Genomic DNA, 25,758 nt, shown 5'->3' on the forward strand with positions numbered 1-25,758 from the left:
TTGTTCTCACATGTAGGGTATCCTAGCATCCAGGCTCACTCAAAACAATGAACATTGGTCAACTGGGCCTCGCAATGGGGAGGACATAACATAGATTGACCTCAAACATCAAGAACTAACTGATTGCGCAGCCTGGAACAGAACAAAATGGATCTAGGGGGCTGGAATTGGATTCTAAACCCCAACAGATTCTGCAGCACTGACTGCCCAAACACTATCACATCGGTATCCTGCTGAAGGCAGTAGTGAGACGTGAATGTGTGGACTGATGACCACATTGCAGCCTTGCAAATCTCCTCAATGGAGGATGACTTTAAGTGCGCCACTGATGCAGCCATGGCTCTAACAGCATGAGCTGTGACATGCCCCCTAGAGTCAGTCCAGTTTGGGCATAAGTGAAGGAAATGCAATCTGCTAGCCAATTTGAGATTGTGCGTTTTCCGATGGCAACTCCCCTCCTGTTGTGGTCGAAAGAAACAAACAACTGGGCGGATTGTCTGAAGGGCTTTGTCTGCTCCACGTAAAAGGCCAACGCTCCTCTTGCAGTCCAAGGTATGCAACTGCTTCGCCAGGGCGGGTATGAGGATGGAAAAAAAATGTTGGCAAGACAATTGATTGGTTCAGATGGAACACTGACACCACCTTTGGCAGGAACTTAGGGTGAGTGCGAAGGACTACTTGGTTATGCCGAAACTTGATATAAGGTGCATGAACTACCAAGGCCTGAAGCTCACTGACCCTACGAGCTGAAGTAACAGCCACCAAGAAAACGACCTTCCAGGTCAAGTACTTCAAAAGGCAGGAATTCAGTGGCTCAAAATGAGTTATCAGCTGGGTGAAAACAACATTGAGATCCCATGACACTGTGGAGGTTTGACTGGGGGCTTTGCGAAAAGCAAACCACTCATGAAGCGAACAACTAAAGGCCGTCCAGAGATAGGCTTACCCTCTACACGCCGATATAAAGCAGTAATCGCACTAAGGTGAACTCTTACGGAGTTGGTGTTGAGACCAAACTCTGACAAGTGTAGAAGGTATTCAAGCAGGGTCTGTGTAGGACCAGGAAAGAGGATCTAGAGCCTAGCTGTCACACCACACGGCAAACCCCCTCCATTTGAAAGAGTAACACCTCTTCGTGGAATCAAGACTTGGGAGACACCCTCTGAAAGACCAAGGAGGCGAATTCTAAGCTCTCAACATCCAGGCCGGGAGAGCCAGAGCTGGAGGTTGGGAATGTAGAAGTGACCCCTCGTTCTGAGTGATGAGGGTTGGAAAACACTCCAATCTCCACTGTTCTTCGGAGGACAACTCCAGAAGAAGAGGGAACCAAATCTGACGTGGCCAGAAGGGTGCAATCAGGATCATGGTTCCACAGACTTGCTGAGTTTTCAGCAAAGTCTTCCCTACTAGAGGTATGGGAGGATACGAATACAGAAGGGCCTGACCCCCAATGTAAGAGAAAGGCATCTGATGCTAGTCTGTCATGGGCCTGAAGCCTGGAACAGAACTGAGGGACCTTGTGATTGATGTGAGTGGCAAAATATCCACCAAGGAGGTGCCCCATGCTCGGAAAATCTTGCGGACTACACCCATGTTCAGTGAGGTTGCATTATCCTGCTCAATCTGTCGGCCAGACTGTTTACCCTGCAAGATAAGTGGCTTGGAGAAACATGCCGGACGGCGAGCCCAAAGCCACATGTGGACAGCTTCCTGACACGAGGGAGAGATCCAGTGCCCCCCTGCTTGTTGGTTGTAAAACATAGCAACCTGACTTGCCTGTCTGAATTAAGATTACTCGGTTGGACAGCCACTCTGTGAAAGCCTTTAGAGCGTTCCACGTCGCTTCTTAAATTCCAGGAGGTTGATCTATAGACTTTTTCCTGAAAGGACCAGGCTCCCTGAGTGTGGAGCCCATCTACATGAGCTCCCCACCCCAGGAGGGATGCATCCGTCGTCAGACTTTTCGTGGCCTGAGGAACTTGGAATGGTTCGCCCCATGGTCAAACTGGATCAAATCGTCCACCACTAAAGAGAACTGTGAAAGTCGGTGGACAGTTGGATTACATCCTCTAGATCCCCAGCAACCTTGAAACCACTGGAAGCTAGGGTCCATTGAGCTGATCTTCTTACGTAGACGAGCCATGGGCGTTACATGAACTGTGGAGGCCATGTGCCCCAGAAGTATCATCTGCCGAGCTGTGACCTGCTGAGACGCTCGAACCATGAACACCAGGGACAGAAGGTTGTCCGCCCTTGCCTTGGGGAGATAAGCTCAAGCTGAGTGTTTCAGCAGAGCTCCAATGAATTCCAATTTTTGAACTGGGGTAAGATGAGACTTGGGATAATTTATGACAAACCCCAGTAGCTCTAGCACTTGAATAGTCATTCGCATGGACTGTATAGCACCTGCCTCCGAGGTGCTTTTCACCACCCAATCGTCGAGATTAGGGAACACACGCACTCCCAGTCTGCGCAGCGATGCTGCGACAACTGCAAGAAGCCAGACCAAAGGGCAGTACACGGTACTGAAAGTGCTCTGTTCCCAGCCGAAATCGAAGATACTTCCTGTGAGCTGGAAGTATCCAGATGTGTGTGTAAGCATCCTTTAAGTCCTGAGAGCATAGCCAACCATTTTCCTGAATCATGGAAAGAAGGGTGCCTAAGGAAACCATCCTGAACTTCTCTCGGATAAGAAATTTGTTCAGGGCCCTTAGGTCTAGGATGGGACGCCGCCGCCGCCGCCCCCCCCCCCCCCCCCCCCCCGTTTTCTTTTGCACAAGGAAGTACCTGGAATAGAATCCCAGCCCTTCTTCCCTGGTGGAATGGGTTCGACCACTTCGGCCTGTAAAAGTGTGGAGAGTTCCTCTGCAAGTACCTGCTTGTGCTGGGAGCTGTAGGACTGAGCTCAAGGTGGGCAATTTAGAGCCTTGGATTCCAGATCGAGGGTATATCCTAACCGGACAATCTGAAGAAACCCACGGTCGGAAGTTATAAGAGGCCACCTTTGGTGAAAAAAACATTACACTCCCCCCAACCGGCAAGTCGTCCGGTACGGACACGTTTACTGAGGCTATGCTGAACTGGAGCCAGTCAAAAGCCCATCCCTTGCTTTTGCTGGGGAGCCGCAGTGGCCTTAGGCACACGCTGTTGACGAGAGTGCTGAGACTGAGCCTGGGCAGGCTGCTGAGAGGCAGGAGTGTACCTAGCCCTAGGATAGGACTAGGGAGCATTCCTCTTCCCTCTAAAAAACCTCCTAGAGGAGGAGGTAGTAGCAGAAAACGCACGCCGGGAGAGAGAATCCATAGCATCATTGTGCTTCTGATCTGCGTCAACTCGATCCTCTACTTTCTCACCAAAAAGGTTATCCCCCGCAAGGAACATACGCCATCCGTTGATGGACTGAATGATACAGGTCAGAGACACGCAGCCATGAGACTCTGCGCATCACTATAACTGGGGCAGCGATCCTGGATGCTACATCAAAAGTGTCGAACGTACCCCCTTGGGCCAGAAATTTGACACGCCTTTTGCTGCCTGACCACCTGGCGAAAGGCTCGACCTGCTCCAGAGGGAGGCATCAACCAAGTTGGACAGTTGCCTCACCGAGTTCCGCAAGTGGATGCTCATGAAGAGCTGGTAAGATTGAATTTTGGCAGCAAGCTTAGCGGCCTGATACGTTTTCCTCCCAAAAGAATCAAGAGTCCTAGCTTCTCTGCCTGGGGGCGCCGAGGCTACTACTACTACTACTATTAGCATTTCTATAGCGCTACAAGGCATACGCAGCGCTGCACAAACATAGAAGAAAGACAGTCCCTGCTCAAAGAGCTTACAATCTAATAGTCAAAAAAAAATAAATAAAGTAAGCAAATTAAATCAATTAATGTGAACGGGAAGGAAGAGAGGAGGGTAGGTGGCATAGTCTCGAGTACTCTTGGCTCTCTTGAGGGCAGAGTCCACCACCATGGAACTGTGGGGTAACTGAGACCTCATCAATCCAGGTTCACCGTGGATCCGATACTGGGATTCAGTTTTCTTCGGGATCACGGGGCCAGACAGAGGGAACGACCAGTTCCGCATAAGGACTTCCTTCAGTACCGTATGTAGAGGAGCAGTCACAGCCTCTCTACATGGAGAAGGATAATCCAGGACCTCGAGCATCTCAGCCCTGGGCTCATCTCAACCTCCATAGGGAAAGGAATAGCTGTAGCCATTTCCTGGACAAAAGATGTAAAGGACAGACCTCTGTGGAGATAGTCTCCTTTCTGGTGGAGGGAAAGGTTCAGAAGAAATCCCAAAGGACTCGTCAGAAGAAAAGTACCTGGGGTCTTTCTCTGACTCCTACGAACGCTCCTCTTCAGTATCAGATAAGACCTCCCTCAGGGCACTCTGAGACTGAGCCTGCCTCGACATCGAGGAACAATGTCCTCGATGGCGATGTCCAGAAGTCGACGCCTGCATAGACTGCAGTGAGCTTCCTCCACCGACGTCGAAGAGGACTCAACCCGGGTGGCAGCCGACGTCGGCTGGGGACCTCTCCGCAGGAGAAGGGCCAGATGCCACTGCAGTCGGCAGCGTGGAAGGCGCAAGCACCCCCGACACCGAAGCAGACTGGCGCAGCAATCCCTCTGGAAGCAGGGCCCAAATGCATTCGTCGAGAGCCACCATTGGAAAAGACTGTGGGGTCGGTGGAGCAGCCAGTGGCAGAATCTGTCGAGGCTCAGGAGGAGGTATTGGGCTGCCACGAGATCGACGCATCAGCACCTCCTGTATAGAGGGAGAGTGGTCCTCTCGACGCCGACACTTCTCGGGTGCCGACTCTCTCAACGCCCTGGAGCTCCCGGCACCGTGTGTCGAAGGAGAACGATGGCGGTGCTTCTTAGCCTTCACTCGACGCCCGTCATCGAGACTCCTCGGTACCGATGAGAACATGGAATCCTCGCGTCTCCTCGGGGCCGGGTCCGACAAAGGTCGATCCCAGGGGGCCTGCATAACAGGAGGCCTCGAGGCAGGTGGAGACCCACTCAACGCCTCACTGCTCCCAGCATGTGGTGGTCTCGGGGCAGCCATTACCTCTCCTTCAGACATCGATGCTCCTCTCAATGTCGACTCCGATGACCTCGGTACTGATGTCATTGTCGACGTCAAGGGACCGGACCGAGCACCAAAAAGCTTTTCTCGCTGGGCTTCTCGAGATGCTTGAGTCCGTTTCTTCATACGAAGACACAGACTACAAGCAGCTGGGGTATGGTCGGGCCCAAGGCACTGGATACACCAGGGGTGGGTATCGGTACCCGAGATGGTCCGGTTGCATAGAGTACATTTGAAGCCAATGGGTGTCCTTTGATGACATGGAAGGAAAATCGGCTTTGGCAAAATCAAACGATGCGATTGTTTCAAAAAAGTGAAGGATACAAAAAGGGGAAAACCCAGCCACGTCGAAAAGAAAGTAAACTTAATAATAGGCAAAAAAAAAAAAACTAAAAGGAAACTACGGGAATAACAAAAATTTAAAAGACATAGAAAAAATAAAGAAAAAAAGTCGTCAGACTCTTGTTCCTGGGCGAAAAAAACAAGGAGAGCCGAAAAAAAACGCTGTCACCTTGTCCGGACAAAAAGAACTGAGGAGGCACGCTTGCGACGGGCGGGAAGTTGTCCGCGTATGTGCGGTGCGGTGCGGTCGTACGCACTACTCGCGCGGCCAGAAGACTCTGGCAAAGTTTTATATTTTTGCTGGAAAACTTTTGCCGCTTCCTGGGCCGATGCAGGACGTCGACCCACTTGTGAGAACAAGCAACCTGCTTGTCCTAGGAGAACTTAAGTTCCCATTTGTTAGCAAAATGGGACATTCATTCACTGGCCAGCAACAATAAATTTACTGTGCTAAGACTTGAACAAGACACCAAACCTTCATTCTCAAAATTCACGTCCAAGCACTAAACAAATGATATGAATAACCAGATCCTTTCATGTACTTGTAATGTAACCATGGGTCTGGTTTTACACTCTTGATTTAAACTATTTATATTTCCCCAAGTAAAATGCACTTTACTCTTAAACCCTCCATATATTCAAGGGAAACACATGACTCTCAGATAAGTTGCAAGCTCAGCACACATAAGAGATTACCCTCAATTTACCTACGTGACTTTCACCATGATAGTTGTGTGCATGCAAGATCAAGAGTTACAAACATCAATATAAACAAAAGGTGTCATTTTGTAAAATGTCCCAAAAAAGCTATATTTTAAACACTATAAAAATAAAATCATTCTAGCAAATTAAGGGGCCCTTTTAGTAAACCGTGTTGAGCACTTAACATGCGGTAACTGTTAGCACATAGCTGGGCTTTGAGGTAATTTAGCAGTTACTGTGTGGTAAACCGCACATTAATGAGCAGATGATCGAAAGCCCCACGCTGTCCCAAACAGCGCTCATAAAATAGCACTGGAACAGCATGGGGCTTTACCCGCCCCTATGATCAGAGATAATACTACTCAAATTTAAGCATGCTATTCATTCAAGCCTAGACCTCTCAAACACAGGGGCTTGGAGGTCCATGGGACCACTAGGCCCCCAAGTACCCACACCCTGAGTCAAGCAACATGGGGGGGGGGCTGGAAGGCTGGTAGACCTCCAGTCCCCCTGACCCCCCCCCCCCCCCGACACAAGTTTGGGAGGGACTAGAGATCCGGTGAGTCTCCAGTCCCCTTAACTCCCCCTGGCATCCCCTCACAAGAATGGAGACCTGGTGGCCCAGTGAGCCGTGAGTTAATCCCCACCCCACCCCTGGTGGTCTTAGCGGCCCTTCCCCACCCCTACCATATGGTGTGAAGCTCCACCCAGCACATCCCAGGATGCACTAGGTAGGGCGCCACCATTTTTGAGGCGACGCCGATGGAAAAGGAGGGAGGCCACCTCCCTCCTCCACCGAAGGTAGTGGGGTGGGGAAGGGCCGCTAAGACCACCGGGGGGGGGGGGGGGATTGACTCACAGCCAAAGACAAATTGCAGTGTACAGTGTCCGTGATAAGGTAAACAAATACAATACAGAATAATGACACTGTAATATCTTGGCTCAATAGCTATATTTACTTTTTTTCTTTTCTTTTTTTCTTTAGAAGAGAATCCCTCAGAAACCTGTTGGACTACGTCCTAGGTTCACAACGGATATAAATTATACCGTTGATTTGTTTCTATCATGGGGATATGTCTCTTCTTGTGATTTTTTTTGTGTGAAATGCAAAATATGAAGTTTTATATACAGTTTTCAATTTCAACTGCTTAGCTTTATGTACTGGAAAAGCGCCTATATTGTGTAAAGCAACACTTATGTCCTACGGTCCACTGTTTCACCCGTTCCATGGCTTCTTCAGGGACTGATGACGCTAACATTTCTGCTTTCCAGTTTTTATCTAGAACATAAAGTGCAGTCAAAATACCTTCACTACCATTAAAAATATCTAGCTTTAAATCACCGGTTTACATACTTTCAGTCTTGAAATCTTCTGACAAAAATGGCGCTTATACGTCACACGCCATGCTGGTACTTATTTATAACAGCAATAAGATCAGAGGGCATTACAAATGTGGCATGTGCCAAATCTGCAGAATAACACTAGAACCAAGGAATTTGAAGATCAACTAAATGGTAATAAATATTTATTAAAACATTTTTCCAACTGCAGAACAGAATATGTTGTCTACGTAATAAAATGTCCATGCAATAAGTTATACGTGGGAATGACAACTAGAGTACTAAAAGTAAAAATTTTAGAACATAGATCTAATATTGCAAGATGCAACATAAAGGAACCCTTAGTAGAACACTGTATGCATATAAGCACAAGTTTGAAGATCTGAAGTGCTGCGTTATCGACAAGGTAAAGAAGAATCCACGTGGTGGCAATAGAAAATTGCTACTTCAAAGGAAAGAAACACAGTGGACATTTAAACTCAAAACATTAGAACCCAGAGGTTTAAACAATAAGATGGAGTGGCACGTTTTTTATTAATGATAGCAGTGAATACTTAGGTTGAATTTTGCGCCAAAATTACATAGCGATCAGCTGTTTCTTAATTGAAACGTAAGCGCCAACGCTTTTTATAAATAGTACCAACATGGCGTGTGACGTATAAGCGCCATTTTGTCAGAAGATTTCAAGACTGAAAGTATGTAAACCGGTGATTTAAAGCTAGATATTTTTAATGGTAGTGAATGTATTTTTATGACTGCACTTTATTTTCTAGATAAAACTGGAAAGCAGAAATGTTAGCGACATCAGTCCCTGAAGAAGCCATGGAACGGTGAAACGGTGGACCGTAGGACATAAGTTAAGTGTTGCTATACACAATATAGGCGCTTTTCCAGTTCATAAAAGGTAAGCAGTTGAAATTGAAAACTATATAAACTTTATATTTGCATTTCACACAAAATAATCACAAGAAGAGACATATCCCCATGATAGAAACAAATCAACGGTATATTTTATATCCGTTGTAAACCTAGGAGGTAGTCCAACAGGTTTCTGAGGGATTCTCTTCTAAAGAAAAAAAGAAAAGAAAAAAAGTAAATATAGCTATTGAGCCAAGATATTACAGCGTCATTATTCTGTATTGACTCACAGCCCACTGGGCCACCAAGGCTCCGCTCATGTGAGGGGATGCCAGGGGGGTTAGGGGGCTGGAGGTCCACCGGAACTCCAGCCCCCATGTCACTGGAGAGGGGTGTCGGGTTGGGGTTATGCTCCTGCGGGCGGGGGGGGGGGGGGGGGGGGGGGGGGAGGGCTGCTGCATTAGGGGGGAATGGGGGGCCTGCTAGCACATAGGGCTCACAATTCCTCCCAATGGTCTGCAAACCCTAACGCCAGCTCCAAGCTGGCGTAGGGTTTGCCATGGCCAGCGGTCCAATGTTTAGCACACTGGTTGCTGATCACTGGAGATGAATAGGTTTAGCATGCATTTGCATGCTACTTGCGCTGAGCCCTGTTTTGCATGCATTTGCATGCTAGTTGCGTTCAAAGCCCACGAGTGCGTTGTTTCACGCGCTTGGGGGCTCTGATCATGGGAAGGTAGCAAACGTAGGCACTAGTATGGCGCTAACAGCCTCTAGCGCCTACGTTTGCTTCTGATCATCAGCCCATAAGTGCTTTTGTATCAGGGGACATGGTATGGGTCAATAGTGAATATGGAAGGTATTTGGCACTTAACATGCTGCACTTACTGTGCACTGAAGAGTTAACTAGAGTACTGCTTCTTAAATAAGAGCCACTTAATGCTTCATTAACCAGGAACAAGTATCCTGCATTAATGTGAATGCTATTCCACGACATGCAATGGAAATATTGAGAACACCCCCAATAGGTGCCATGTTAAATTTGCAACTACTGAGCAGTAAAGTCCCATGTTATGCCACGGCAACTGCAAATTAGGGTCCTTAAGTTGAAGTACGTAAAACCTGGTTTCAACCAAAGATGCATGGAATTTTATTAGCTTTTTTCTACTTTATGCATTTTCTAAAAGCTCCTTACACTTCAAAATTCTACTCAACCACCTGCTATACGAGAGACAGGCAAACTAGAGTTATACCTAGCCCACTGGTGCTGAAAATTTGGCCCACTGCCCAGCATAAAGTTTATTACCTTACATGACCCATGGACACTTAGCTGTGGCCTGCGCTACCTCTACTGGCCTCTGCTGCCATCTTCCTACACAGGGAGTCAGCACAATCAGTTTAAGCTTTAATGTCCACTTTTAATGGCATACAGATACCAACACGTCATAAGAGAGAGACATTCAAGCTCAGACTGATGACATGACTTGCTGTGGAGGAACAGGACCACAAGGGAAGAAGAGGCAGAGACAAATTTAGAAGGTATTTCTTTCCTGAAGCATGTGGAATTGGAGGGAGGAGATCCTGCCAACTCAGGAATAGGCTCCAGCGTGGCCGCCGGGCTAAATGTTTGCCCACTCCCATGCTATAAATAAACACTATACTTCCCAAGTTCTCTCTCTCATCAAGCAGATTAAACATACACAATGAATTATGAGGAGAATGAAAGTTTATAAGGCAAAGTAGAAAGGGAGGTCACCACACAGCAGAAACCTTTGGCTAAAAATAAAATTAAACATCTATAATATTTAACCTTAGAGAATATAGTTCACATCCTACTAGGATCATCAGATGGCTTCATGTCAGAGGTTGAGCCAGTCCTAGTTTTACTTCCACGAAGGCAATGGCCTGGACCCATCTAACTCAATAGGATGTCTCATTTTTTCACCTGCTTAAGGAAGTGTCTTCCAACCTTTTCAGGCTTAAGATACACCTAAATTAACAAACATATTGCATTGCACACCAAACACTTTGGAGCTGGTGGTATGGACATGGCAAGGACTCCTGGCTAAAGGGTCAGAAAAGCAAGGAAAGCCTCACTAGTCTATTCCACATTTTAAACCTTGGGGGGGGGGGGGGGTCAAAGGCACACAACCCCCCCCCCCCCAAAGAGGACCAACTCTCCCTATACCAGGGTTCTCAAACCAGCCAGTCAGGATTTCAAGATATCCAAAGAATACACACGAGATAAATTTGTATTTAATGAAGGCAGTGCATGCAAATCTAGCTCGTTCACATTTATTGAGGACACCCTGAAAACCAGACTGACAAGGTGAGTGTCCCGAGGACTGGATTGAGAACCCCTGCCCTATATACATGAAGGAGAAAGGAGAAGCCCCAATCTATCCACCCTATCAGATTAACTGTTCACTCGTCCTCTAGATTGTTCACTTGTCCTTAGATTGTTCTCTTGTCTTTAGATTGTAAGCTCTTTGAGCAGGGACCGTCCTTCTATGTTTAAATTGTACAGCGCTGCGTAACCCTAGTAGCGCTTTAGAAATGCCAGTTAGTAGTAGTAGTAGAAGTCAATGAGGTGTGGACAGCCAGCTCATTTAGTTACACTGTTGCACTTGGCTCAGACAAATCAAATTGCTACAAACATTATGTACAACGGGGGAAAAAAAAGTGCAATGAGAAAAATTAAACAGAGAAGCGTGCATATTTATTATTACAAAAAAAATTTATTTTAAACACTTATTTTCACACGAAAGAGTAGTCACCCCCCCATGACCCCCCTCCCAAAAATGGGACCCCCCAAACGGATACATAATTTTCACAACTAAGCACCCCCTTGTTTTTTTTTAAGAACTAATGACAGTGTGTACTACCACCACACCCCTATTTCTGTAACTGACAGTGGCAGTAAATAGCATGTGTTACACGTCAGTAAAAGGAACCCTAAGACTAACAAGAAGCACCACCACTATGCATAATCTGGTTTTAGTTGCCAATGAGAAGACAGAATAAGTAAGCATGGAATCTAATTCAATACCCATTGCTATGGATCACTTTAGGTCATCACTGAGTACAAGGCCCAGTAATGCACAGAAACCAGATCAGTACTCTTTGCTAATTTTTAAGTTAGGGCCATTTTGGGTCCAAAAGGGCTGAAGGAAAGCCAACAGACATTCCTGCATTGTGCCACACAACCAACTAAAGTGTGTTGGCTTCCATCCCCATCGGAACACAGACAACCCCACTTCAAATACAGAATAAGTGGCTACAAGCTAAAACACTAAATATAGACAAAGAAATTAATGAAAACCCTAAGATGCCAGACTCTCATACAGTGCACCACCAGAGAAATAGAAAGAAATGAATTTCTTCCTCTACAGCGCAAAATATAAAGACAGCAGATGTAAATTCTCAAAATGACATTTTTCAATGACTAAACTGGGAACAAGCTGATTAGAAAAATAAAATCCCAGACAAAGATGGGAAAAATTATTTTACTTTCGGTCTCTGGTTGCGCTTCCCTCCGTCTGCGCTCTTAACTATTTCCAGGGTCTCCTGTCCATTTGTTATTTCTTTTCTCTCCTTTACTTTCTGATCTACATCCCCAAGGACCACAATTATCCCATAGGGAAGAACACTGAACTAGATCATTCTGAGTAAATGACCCATGGATTACAAATTCTTTATTACACTTACTAACCTTCACAACATAAAATAAAAAACTAAAATAATAAATTCAATACTTACCAGAACTCTGAAAAAATAAAGGTATTCGGCAGCTCCTGAATAATTACCACACTCATACTGGAATTTGGCATATCTATACAGGGTGTCCAAGTACTCCTGTCTGAACTGTCAAGAAATAAAATTTTTAAAGAAACCGTTTATATCATAACTTTTTATATAACAGCTTACAATAAATGCAACAGTATTTTAAAAACATAAGTAATACAACATAACCGACATAAGCAGTAAACCGACTGCTTTAACATAGCATCCATATATCTGTTTATGCCAATAAAATCAAAATTTAGAGGATCATAAAGCTGAAATTCGGTTAGTGCAGCGGACTCTGATCCTGGGGAACTGGGTTCAATTCCCACTGCAGCTCCTTGTGACTCTGGGCAAGTCACTTAACCCTCCATTGCCCCAGGTACAAATAAGTACCTGTATATAATATGTAAACCGCTTTGAATGTAGTTGGAAAAAAAAACCACAGGAAGGCAGTATATAAGTCCCATTCCCTTTATGTCTTCGAAGTACATCAGAAGTAGACAAACTACAGCATGCATGCCAATATAAACCTTGTGATACTTCCTTTCCAGCCCACGTGGACTACCATGCATTTTAGCTCATTACGTAGGTCAAACCATATGGTTAAGAAAAATAAATGGCCACAATCTGCCGTTATTTTCTTTTAAATTACCATGAAACAATGTTAGGCTTTAGTTTGAAATCATTAAGGCAGTAAAGAAAGTGCAAGAGTACCTCAGGTAATTGGAAGACTGGAAATTCAATGGCAGATGAAATTTAATGTGGACAAGTGCAAAGTGATGTATATTGGGAAGAATAATCCAAGTCATAGCTACTTGATTCTAAGTTCCACATTATGAGTCTCCACCCAAGAAAAAGATTTGTGTGTCTTAGTAGACAATACATTTAAATCCTTTGTTTAGTGTGTGGCGGAGGTCAAAAAAGGTAACAGTAATAATAATTACTAGGAAAGGAATAAAAAAACACAAAGAAATAGTAGAATGCCTCTATATCACTCCATGGTGCTGCCTCACCTTCAGTACTGTGTGCAACTCTGGTCACATCATCTCAAAAAAAGATATAGCGGAATTAGAAAAGGTTCAAAGAGGGGCAACCAAAGTGAATAAAGGAATGGAACTCCATCTATATGAGAACAGGCTTAAGAGAGATTAGAGCTCTTCAGTTTGGAGAAGAGACAGCCAGGAGAGGGGAGTGGAGTAAAGAGTAAACAATCGATTTACATTTACCCATTCCACTCCACTCAGCGGTGCCACTCAGAGCTGCAGTGTTTTATAGCTCTATCATTTATGCTCAGACCACCTCATCGGTTACAACCAATAGATACATTTTAAAGATTTATAGCAATGTTAAAAGAATTTATCTGCTTCAAAAATTTAAATACCCAGCTTTTATATAAAGCAGCCAGAACAGCTTGGGGAAGAATATGTCCACCAACATGTTTCGCCCTAAAGGCTTTGTCAAGGCACATCCCCTTGAAAAGAAAAGAACTAATAGCCAACTGTCTGTAAAAAAAAAACAAAAAAAAAACACCTTTTTAAAGCGTAATGAGATGCAATAAACAGAGCTCACCATTAGCTGCCAAACACACCATCAAACCCCAGCACACCATCAAACCCCAGGGAGTTCAAAACAGAATTTAAGTACCTCCTGAAATAAGCTCCCTACAAATCACAAGCCCGGACTAAAGTAGAGATGCCCATTCAATTTCTGTACCCTTCAATTTCTGTACCCTTGTGTTGGAACTAAGTTTATCTACCCCGAATTTGTGTTGTTTTATTGTCCAACATGAGCTAAGTCACACATATATGGAAGAAACTCAAAACAGCAAAATTCCATGCTACTTATCCCCCCCAAGGAAAAGCAGTGGCTTTCCCCAGGTCTACCTTATCAGTTTATAGCCTTTACCTCCAGGAATTTGTCCAAACCTCTTTTAAAAACTCACGTATGCTAGCTGCTTTTACCGAATCCTCTGGCAATGAATTCCACAGTATAACTATGCGTCAAATTAAAAAATATTTTTTCCTATTATGGCTAAACAACTTCATAATATGTCCCCAAGTGTCTGTACTTTTTGAAAACTAAACAAAATCACTCCCCATTTACTCTTTCCATTCTACTCAGGATTTTGGAGACCTCTATCATTTCTCCCCTCAGTTGTCTCTTCAAGGCAAAATGCTCTAACCTCTAAGCCTTTCCTCATACTTAAATACTTTCATTCCCTTTATTGCGTTTGTCACCCTTCTCTGTACCTTTTCTAGTTCCACTCTGAGATGTTGTGACCAGAACTGCACACAAAATTCAAGGTGCAGTTGTACCATGGAGTGACAAAGAAACATTATGATACTGTTCTCTGTTCCTTTCCTAATAACCTGTAACATTCTGTGTTCACTGCAGGCTTGTTAGGGGGTGAAAACTGGATGGGTCATGGATGCAGAATGAGTGAGTTAGTTACTACACTTTCACTTGCGTAGGTAAGCATGGGCACACTTAAGAGGAGGCAGTAAACGTACACACGTTAAAGAACTTTTCTGTGGTAACTGCATGGGACCATGCTGAGAATGCCAGCATACAAGCTTTGAAAGTACCATGCATTATTATGTTTTGGGGTTTTTTTTGCATGTCTGACCTAAGTTATATAAATGTACCACATTTTAACAAAGAGGCTCCATAGTGCCAAGAAAAAGTCCTTAGACCTTTGTATTTTTTCCACATTGTGTGATTACAAAAGTCGCAACACTGCCACTGGAGGTCATGGCAGCCATTTTGACAGCAGAGATGACAGACAGGAACAACTGGGGATCACTCCTGCTCCAACTACGCCACTAGACCATCAGCAATTATTGTAAGGTAGGCCCAGGTTGGTGGTGGTGGTGAGGGGGGGGGCTTCTCCTGTTTGTGGGTGAGATGGGATGGGCTGGGCCAAGCAATAACGCTGATTCAGGGAAGTAGCAGCCAGTTTATTTCAGCCAAAACAGAGTGGTGAATTCCAGCTGCAGATTCAGTTTCAACTGAAACAAAAAAAAGTGGTTTTGGTCACTCTTTCAATGCCCTTGTACAGTCCAGGCCTGTATACAACAGAAAATCTGTGGCAAAAAGACTGAAATCCGCATACGATCCACAGTCAATGCTCAAGTATTCTGTCAAAAAGAATGTGCAAAAACTTAAAGCATCCCACTGACCAATGCTGGAAGACACTTATCTAGAATGATTCATGGCTGTTATTGCTGCAAAAAGGGCTTCCACCAAGTACCGAGTCAAAATGTATAAAGAGAATTTTTTGATTTCTTATTATAGAAATATTCAAAAAGTAATTGTTCTTCAACAGTAGGAATAGAGTATGATGCATAGATCACTGAAACAAACTCTAGTTTAATATATTATGAATTTAATTTTTTATACATTTTTCAAAATCTAATGGTCTGAACAGTTTTACAAGGCACAATATACCTATCTTAATGTAGTTGGAAAGACTTGATCCTTGCAAACAAGTTTTAAAATGGACTTTATCAAGGCCACAAAATAATCTCCAACTACAGAATGACAGGGAGCCAACAATTTTATGGGAAAATTAGGTTCTTACCTTGGTAATTTTCTTTCCTTTAGTCATAGCAGATGAATCCATTACGAATGGGTTGTGTCCATCAACCAGCAGGAGGAGATAGAGAGCACTGAAAAACCATAGTGCCTCATGGCCAGCTAGCTCCATCTGCCTCTTCAGTATTTGAAGCTTCCAAAGCAGTGTTACACCACAAAGTAGCATAACATGAACTTTCCTCACAGCGGATGAACGCCCCAGAACAGGAGCAACAACACAAAGGAGGGACGAACTCCACCTCCTGTAGTAGAACAGAAATTCTCAAGACTGTTTTCCAACTTCTCCCAATAAGGGAACATGTCTGCAGGAAAAACTGAACATAAAACAACATCAATCACATAATGAACCACTGAGGGAGGGCTCATGGATTCATCTGCTATGACTAAAGGAAAGAAAATTACCAAGGTAAGAACCTAATTTTCCCTTCCTTGTCATCAAGCAGATGAATCCATTACGAATAGGATGTATCAAAGCAATCCCTAGGTAAGGTGGGAACAAGCCACATCTCGCGCTAGCACTTGTGCTCCAAAATGCGCGTCTCTCCTGGCAGCCACATCTAGCCTGTAATGTCGGGCAAAAGAGAGCTTAGAAGCCCATGTCGCTGCACTGCATATCTCTTGAAGAGAGAGTGCTCCAGTTTCACCCAAGAAGAGGAAATCGCTCTAGTGGAATGTGCCTTGAAGGCTTCAGGCAGAGGCCGGCCAGACAGCAGATAGGCTGAAAAAATAGCTTCCTTGAGCCAACGGGCTATAGTGGCTTTAGACGCTGGAGACCCTTTGCGCGGACCTGATAACCGAACAAAAAGATGATCAGAGGTCCAAACGGCATTTGACATGTGCAGATACTGCAACAGAGCCCTTCGCACATCTAGGAGGTGCAATTGCCCAAAGGCTTCTGGAAACTCCTCTCTAGAAAAGGAAGGCAGGAAAATAGGCTGGTTTAGGTAAAACGCTGAAACCACCGTACGTACCATAACTCCGGACTCTGAGAATTGCAGAAAAGGGTCTCGACAGGACAGCGCCTGGAGCTCAGACACCCGTCTCACCGAAGAAATGGCCACCAAAAAGATCGTCTTTAGAGGTCAGATCCTTCTCTGAAGCTCGCCTTAATGGCTCGAAGGGCGAACACTGAAGGGCCTTTTAAACTAACCCAAGGTTCCAGGCCGGACACGGAGCGCGCACGGGATGATGGCGCCGAAGCACCCCTCTAAGAAACCGTGCCACATCCGGATAAGCAGCCAGGGAGAGGCCAGCGACCTTCCCTCGAAAACATGCTAAGGCTGCCACTTGAACACGCAGGGAATTAGAGGCAAGGCCTTTTTGTAAACCATCCTACAAAAAGTCAAGTATCAGCGAGACAGAAGCCCGCATAGGTGTAATCGCTTTAGCAGCACACCAAGCCTCAAACTGGCTCCAAATCCTGGCATAAGCCAAGGAAGTGGAACCCTTGCGGGCCTGTAGGAAAGTGGAAATGACTTTACTGGAATAACCCTTGTCTCTCAATTGCGCCCTCTCAACAGCCATGCTGTAAGACCAAAGCGGTGGTACCAGAGGCAAAGGAAGGGGAGCCTCTACCAGCATCCACCGGAGGTCCGCATACCATGGCCTCCTGGGCCAATGAGAACCACCTCTCCTTGATGTAGCCAAATCCGCAGGAGTACTCGCCCTATCAACGGCCACGGAGGGAACACATACAGGAGGCCCTGAGGCCAGGGTTCAGCCAAGGCATCCAACCCCGCCGAGCGAGGATCTCTCTGTCTGCTGTAAAAGCACTAGACTTTGGCATTTGCGCTTGAGGCCATAAGATCCGCTACGGGCGTCCCCCACTTGGCACAGATCTGAAGAAACACTTTGTCTGCCAGTTCCCACTCAGATGGGTCGATTTGATGCCTGCTTAGATAATTGGCTTGCACGTTGCTCTGACCTGCAATGTGAGCTGCTGACAGAAACTGCAGATGTAGCTCAGCCCAGTGGCAAATCTGCGCGGCCAGTGCTCTGCACTGAGTGCCGCCTTGTCGATTTATGTAGGCCACTGCTGTCGTGTTGTCTGACAGAACTTGGACAGCCAATTTTTCCAGGGTCGAGTGAAAAGCCAGAAGAGCCTGGAAAATCGATTTCAACTCCAAGCGATTGATGGACCACTCCGACTCCTCGGGTGTCCAGAGACCCTGGGCATGCCTTCCCCGGCAATGTGCACCCCAGCCCTTCAGGCTGGCATCTGTTACCACCAGGCACCAATCAGGGAGCGCTAGCGGCATTCCTCGCCGCAGCATGCTGTCTAAGAGCCACCACTCCATACTGAGCCGGGCTGCAGGGAGCCACGTGAGTCTGCACTGATAATCCTGAGAAAATGGAGACCATCGTTGAAGCAGGGAGCACTGCAGAGGTCTCAGGTGCGCTCTCGCCCAGGGCACCACTTCCAAGGTAGCCATCATCGAACCTAACAGCTGGACAATGTCCCAAGCGCGGGGGTGAGGCATCCTCAGGAGCAGACGGACCTGGTTCTGAAGCTTGCACCGCCTTTGCTTGGGAAGAAAAATAAACCCCGAAGCTGTGTCGAACCGGACCCCCAAATATTCTAGAGATTGAGAGGGGGTCAGGTGACTTTTGGCTATATTGACAACCCAGCCCAGAGATTGAAGTACTGAGACCACTCTGGCTGTTACCTGATGACTCTCCTCTGTCGAGTCCGCTCTGATGAGCCAGTTGTCTAGGTACGGTTGAACCCGAATACCCTCTCGCCTGAGAAAAGCAGCTACTACCACCATTACCTTGGAAAAGGTTTGGGGAGCTGAGGCGAGGCCAAAAGACAAGGCCCGAAACTGGAAATGTTTTCCCATCACCGCAAACTGAAGAAACCTTCGGTGCAGGGGCCAAACAGGAATGTGCAAGTAAGCTTCTTTCACGTCCAGAGACGTGAGAAACTCTCCTGGCTGAACCGCCGCAATGACGGAGCGCAGGGCTTCCATGTGAAAATGCCGCACTCTTAGAGGCTTGGTGACTTCTTTTAAGTCGAGGATGGGCCGAGAAGACCCACCTTTTCGCAGCACCACAAAGTAAATGGAGGAACGGCCAGAGCCGTGATCGGCGGGAGGCACCGGGGACACCGCCCCTAGGTGAATCAAGCCTTGCAAGGACTCCTCTACCGCCGCCCGTTTGACGGCAGAACTGCATCGGGACTCCACAAACACGTCTCTCACCGAGGCATTGAATTCTATTCTGTAGCCATCTCTGATCAGGTCCAAAACCCACTGATCTGAGGAAATCTTAACCCATTCCTCGAGAAAGAGGGAAAGCTGTCCTCCTATTGCAGGAATCGAGGAGAGGGCCGGCACACCATCATTGAGAGGGTCGCCCTTGAACTCCAGGCCTTGAGCTGGTCGCTGCGGGACGCTTGTCCGAGCGAAAGGAGTTCCTCTGCTGAAAGCGGGCACGAGAAGTGAACACAGCAGAACGCCCCGGGCGGTACCTTCGAGCTTCACGGAAGCGAGATCTGTAAGAGGAGGGAACCGCCTGACCCTTGGAGAGAGGCCTCGGCCTATCCTCGGGTAAGCGCTGGGGTTTAGCATCCCCCAGGCCTTTCACAATTTTCTCCTCCTCACCAAATAGGAGAAGGCCTTGGAAGGGCAACTTCACCAACCTTTACTTAGAGGCCACGTCAGCCGCCCAATGCCATAGCCATAGAAGTCGGCGAGCCACCACCGCCACAGCCATCTGTTTAGCCAAAGCTCTGACAAGATCATAAAGGGCGTCAGCCAAGAAAGACAAGGCCGACTCCATCCGTGGTGCCACCTCAGTAAGGAGCTCCGCTCCATCCCTAGGCTGTTCCACTGCCTGTTGTAACCAAGCAAAGCAGGCTCGGGCAGCATAGCAGCTACATGCAGACGCCCGTAAGGATAGGCCTGAAATTTCAAAGACCGTTTCAGCGCTGATTCCAGGCGTCGGTCTTGCATGTCTTTCAGGGCGACTCCTCCCTCGACTGGGAGGGTAGTCTTCTTTGTCACAGCCATGACTAGGGCATCCACTTTAGGCACTGCTAAGCACGCCAAATGCTCCTCACTTAGAGGGTATAATTGCCCCATTGCCCTAGTGACTTTCAAAGGCCCCTCGGGGTCAGCCCATTGAGCCAAAATAAGCTCTTGGATGGAGTCATGCAAAGAAAAGGCTCGAGCAGGCTTCTTAGTACTTGCCATCCTCGGATTACCAGAGGAGGCTTCGCCACTCCCAGGATCTTCAATCGAGAGGACCTGCAAGGCATCAGAAATAAGTGCTGGCAGCTCGTTGCGGTGGAAAATCCTCACCGTTGAAGGATCATCTGAATCCGGTGGCAATCCTGCACCTTCCTCTGGCTCTTTAGACCACGAGGGCCTGCCAGACCCCTCAGAATCCTCACATCCCCACCACGGGGGGGGGGGGGGGGGGGGGGGGGTGCGCCACTCTCTGAAGGGGAATTAACCCTTCTGCGCTTGTCTTGCGGCCATTTGTCAGGGGAAAACGCGCCTGACGGCAATCCGAGCCCACACTCCACTGGGGGGGAACAGTTAGCAGGGCAGAATGAGACCCCTGCGGGAGAGCTCTTTTTAACATGAATGCTTTATGCAGCAGCAACACAAACTCAGGGGAGAAGTGCTCACCCTGGCCTCCCGGTTCCAGTCCGGGGATAGTTGCTCCCGTTAGCCTCCACACGAGGCTCCCCTCGAGTTTCAAACCCCTCTGCTTCTGCGGGGGGGGGTTGCGCCATGCGGCGCATCCAAAATGGCGCAAGCTGCCACCTCCACTGAGCGGGAAGAAACATCGCTCGCCATGCTCGTGCCAGCCCTGACGTCTGAAGAGCACGATTTACAGGGCCCTGCTGCGGATTTGCGCTTGCCACAACGGGAACAGCACTTAAACTCTGCACCCATCGCCGAAAACGGCGGAAAATTCAAAATGGCGGATTCGCGCCAAAAACGTCCTGATTGCAGGCCCTCCCCGGAGAAGCTACAAAACGCTCTTACCTCACCAGACCAAGTCCACAGAGCTCCGGTCACGCTGCACAATCAGAAGAAAGCCTCTTTTCTGGAATCGCTGCGCCAAAGCACGTTGCGACTTTTTTTTTTTAACGCTTTGAGGAAACTTAGAGGCAACAGCAATAGAGGCAAATTTCCAACTCTGCAGGATCAGTAGAGTGGGAAAAGCAGGGAAAGGACTAACCAATGTGCCTGCATCCACAAAGGAGAATGTGGGAAAAGACAGGGACAGGGCAAACCTATGTCTACATCCACATCGGGGGCCGGGTAAGGCAGGGAAAGGGCGAACTTATGTGCCTTCAAAGTAGAGCTGCAATAGCCCCCAACACCCCTGCTACCACTGGCCAAAGCACAGGAGCCACCCCAGGCAGATTTTTTGAAGGAGCTGAATAAGCTGCGTCCACCCTGCTGGGGAGATAGAGAATACTAGAGAGGCAGATGGAGCTAGCTGGCCATGAGGTACTATGGTTTTTCAGTACTCTCTATCTCCCCCTGCTGGTTGATGGACACAACCCATTTGTAATGGATTCAGCTGCTTGATGACAAGGAAATGTCTATTACTTTGTAGTTAGTAAACAAAACAACTTACGCCATGTTTATCAGCCAAGTAGTCAAACAGCATTCTACCATCCCTGCAACAATAAAAATGTTAGAGTTATGTTTAAACAAAACAGAGTTAAGCACACATTGTTAATGAATATATAATGAGGAATCAACTTGAAATAAGCTGAAGACAATATTACAATAGTCTTGATTTACGCAACGTAAACAAGACCAACCTGCTGTCGGATAAACCAAGACTCTACTGTTCACATATGCTGCAGAGTTTCCTTGATTAAGATCTAAACCTTTTTATTTTTCAGAGTGCCCATCCTTATAATAACTGCTTTGAATGGATTAGAATGTAAGAGTACAAGTATAAAAATGAAGTACAATAAATATCAAAGACAGACCATTAGCCTAAGAAAGCCAATATTTCCTATACACTAAGCAATATTGTCCTTTCCCTCTGTTTGGGTTAACATGAAGTGATCATGAAGCAAGAGCCCTCACTTATAAACACAAGTCTCTCAACTCATACAGTGTATTAGTCCTTGTACTTTGAAGTTTCTACATACAAATCACCTTAACATGGGGAACTCAAGCTAGCCATGAGACAGGAGTTCATCCTTCCAGATTAAGCTCATGGCTACACTGTGGGTGAAAGCCACACCCATTTTTCTCACATTTTTGTATTATTAAAGAAAATCATCAGCAGAAGGACCATACCAATCTAGTTAATTTCAATGATGTTCAAAGTTCATTTGAAATACAGCTTTTATAAAGCACATTGCAAGCTATTAATTATTCTCCTCACAATTAAACCATTTCAGTTACATGACTGCATTCGTTTAGATGAAGCAAAGTTACTTATCTGTAGTAAGCCAATTAGTCTTACATGTGGGATGTCGTCATCCACAGAGTCCGGTATGGAAAACCCTGCCTAGTGAGTTTCACTTTAAAAGTTTGAAACAGCACTCCCAAGGCTCATGTGCACCTGCCTGAGTCAAAATAAATCCAACTCCTAGGGTAAGTGGAAAGATATGCAAGACTGCCTGCTGTCCTCAGAGAACACCTGTGACAGGTAAGTAACTCCCCTTTCTCCGAGGACAAGCAGGCCATAATAATCATACATGTAGAAATACCATTTATTTGTTACATATGTACCCCACATTTTCCCACCTATTTGCAGGCTCAATGGAAATGTGCCATGGGAGTGACATGCACTGTGGAGGCCATATGGCCTAACAACCTGAGTATCTGCCGAGCCATGACCTGCTGGCTGCTGCAAACCTGTTCGGCAATGGCAACAAGAGTGTCAGCCTGTGCCGGAGGAAGAAAGGCTCACACGTGAACTGTGTGTTGCAGTGTGGTACATGGGACTTGGGATAGTTGATAATAAACCCTAGTAGCTCCAGCACCCGAATAGTTCTCCTCATGGACTCATAAGCACCCTCCTTTCCAGGTAGGGAAACAAACTCCCAGTCTGCATAGTGACAATGACTATCATTAGACACTTTATAAATACCCTGGGAGCTGACACAAGGCCAAATACCAGAACACAGTACTGAAAGTGATGTGACCCCACCCAAAATCGAAGATACTTCCTGTGACATGAAAGTATTGGGATATGAATATTGGCATCCTTCAAGTCCAGAAAGCATAGCCCAGTGATTCCCAAACATGGTCCTGGTGGCACTCCAGCCAGTCAGTTTTTCAACATATCCACAATGAATAATCATGAGATAGATCTGTATGCAGTGGTGGTAGTGCATGTAAATCTATCTCATGAATATTCTTTGTGGGTATCCTGAAAACATATCTGGCTGGGGTGTCTCTAGGACCAGGTTTGGGAACTACTGACATAGACAATCTTGTTCCTGAATCACAGGGATACAGGTGCACAGGGAAACCATCCAGAACTTTTCTTTGACCACATATTTGTTCCAGACCCTTAGGTCTAGGATGGGACACACAAGAAGTACCTGGAATAGAATCCCTTTGCTTCTTCCCCTGGCGGGCTTGTGCTTGAAAAGGGCAGTGAGTTCCTTTACGAGTACTGCCTTATGTGAAGAGTTGAGGCAAGACCCTCTCGGTGGGCAATTCTGGAGGTTTCTTTCGCCAATGTAGAACATAGCCCATATGGACTGTTTGAAGAACCCACCGATCAGAGGTAACAAGGGGCTACCTTGTTTCATAAAAACTCAAGCCTCACCCTGACCAAAAGGTCATCCAGAATGGTCATTTACAGTGGCCATGCTCTCTTGGAGCCAGTCAAAAACTAGTTTTGACTGGGGAGCTGGTAGGAGTTTCTGCGCAAGCTGTTGATGAGAACTAGCATAATGAGGCTGAACAGACTGACTGAGACGAGACGAAAGAGTTTACCTAAGCCTCAGAGTAGTAGGGAACTCACTTTGACTTACCAGAAAACCTCCTAGATGAGAAGGACATAGGTGTCTATTGGGAGAGAGCATCAGTATGTTATTTTATAATCAGTTCAGCGACTTCTTCCACCTTTTCCCTCAAACAGGTTATGTTCACAGCAAGTAGCATCTGCCAACCTGACAGACTACGGGGTCCAAGTCAGAGACATGCAGCCAGAAGAGTTTGCACATTGCTATACTCTGAGCAGAGATCATGGATGCTATGTCAAAGGTGTCAAAAACACCCCTGACCAGAAATTTATGACAGGCCAATCTGGTCCCATCACGGACGCCCCAGCCACCCACCGGCAGATGGGGCTAAGGACACGTTGCCCAATGTGACAGCTTCCTAATGAAATGCCTCAAATACAAGCGATATTCACAAATCTTGTGCAATTCTAATAAGGAAAAGTAAGAAAAATGGACGGGCTGCTAGGCCTTGAGGGGTCCTTTTGCTAAGCTGTTGTAAGAATTGGCCTTAGCACACCGTTATGCATGTCTTTCCCACAAACCAAAACATTTCTACCAAAGCCAGCAAAAAGAATTGGTATCAAAGATTAAGTTATGTGTTGATGATGGAAAAACTGACTTCTCTGTGACAGAGAAAATTAGATTTATTTGAAAAACATTAGGGTATAATCCAAAGGTATGGAAACCGATGCCGGCCATCTCAAACCCGGCCAAATCCAAGGCATTTGGTCCTGGTAGGGGCCAGCGTTTGTAGTGCACTGTCCGTACCTCGGAGTTCAACTTTCTTGAAAGTGAGAGTCCTGTCAGCAGTTTTGTGTGCTTCCCGCCACCATGGTTCTCTGTTCTCTGGTCGTGGCGTTACTATGCAGCCTTCCCTTCCCTCCGAGAGTGGGGCAGTGAGAGCAAGTGCGATTGCCTGTGGTTGGTCCCTTCTCCTTCTGACGTCACGTTACCATGCAGCCTTCCCGGCCCTCGGAGAGCGGGGCACTGACAGCGACTGTGATTGCCTGTGGTTGGTCCCTTCTCCTTCTGACGTTGCGTTTGTTTCCCTGGCAACTATACAGAGTTCCCTCGAGGGCGGGGCAATTACGAACCCTACGAACACTACACGGCTTCACTGCCACGCTGCCATGGAGTCAGCTTCAGAACGTTGGAGGTGCGAATTATTATATTAGATGATTTAATTTCAAATCTGCTGGTTATCAGTTTGATGGCGTGCTCTTTTGTTTAACTGTTTGAAAGGTTAAACAACCATTCAATATTTTACCAGTCTATACCATTCATGGCTTTATTAATGTATCATAGCTCTCTTCAATCTTTTCTTAACTGAAGAGCCCGAACCTGCTTAGAAACTCTTTATAAAAAGGTTATTCTAATCCTTATTTTTAATCCCTTCTCTGAATTTCATTTTTTGAGAGGGAGCAACCAGAACTACATATAATACTGAAAGTGTTGTCTTACACCATAGGTCTGTAAAGATAAATAATGATATTCTCAGTTTTACTCTGTTCTTTTTTGAATAATTCCCATCAAGCATCAAGAAGTTCTGAGAGAAGACAACATTTCTCTGGTAAGTGAACACTATTTTGCTTTTTGCTTTAAGAACTTAAAGATTAGGGTTTAAAGGAGGAATTGTAGGTTAGTGATAGGCAGAATAAAAATATTTTAAAAAAGCAAACTTTATCAACTAACCTCCATACTCATTTCCCCCTAGTTTTAAAATGTGAACTTTGTACCATAGCATTAACAGATAGCCTCTAGCAGGCACTGCAGGATCTAGTTTAGTCTTCTCAAAAAAAAAAAAGATATAGTGGAATTAGAAAAGATGCAGAGAAGGGCGACAAAAATGACTTCCCTATGAGGAAAGGCTAAAGCGGCTAGGGCTCTTCAGCTTGGAGAAAAGACGGCTGAGGGGAGATAAGAGACAGGTCTATAAAATAAGAGGAGTAGAACGGGTTGAAGTGAATCGTTTGTTTACTCTTTTCAAAAATAGGGGACACGCAATGAAGCTACAAAGTAAAAAAGGTTTGGATGGCTTCCTAAAAGAAAAGTCCATAAGCCAATATTAAAATAGATTTGGGGAAAATCCACTGCTTATTTCTAGG

General features: G+C 46.1%; 1 protein-coding gene across 1 annotated transcript in view; it reads right to left on the reverse strand.

The window, feature by feature from the left end:
* Positions 1–25,758, reverse strand: part of EIF3E (eukaryotic translation initiation factor 3 subunit E) — a 182,601-nt gene that overhangs the window by 123,011 nt on the left and 33,832 nt on the right. Inside the window, exons 4-5 of the mRNA XM_030218047.1 lie at positions 21,310–21,352; positions 12,091–12,195 (exon numbers count right to left, since the gene is read on the reverse strand). Coding sequence (XP_030073907.1) covers positions 12,091–12,195; positions 21,310–21,352 — 148 coding nt within the window. The remainder of the gene's footprint in view (positions 1–12,090; positions 12,196–21,309; positions 21,353–25,758) is intronic.

The sequence above is a fragment of the Microcaecilia unicolor genome, chromosome 1 (genome assembly GCF_901765095.1).
Source record: "Microcaecilia unicolor chromosome 1, aMicUni1.1, whole genome shotgun sequence".
Lineage (NCBI taxonomy): Eukaryota > Metazoa > Chordata > Amphibia > Gymnophiona > Siphonopidae > Microcaecilia > Microcaecilia unicolor.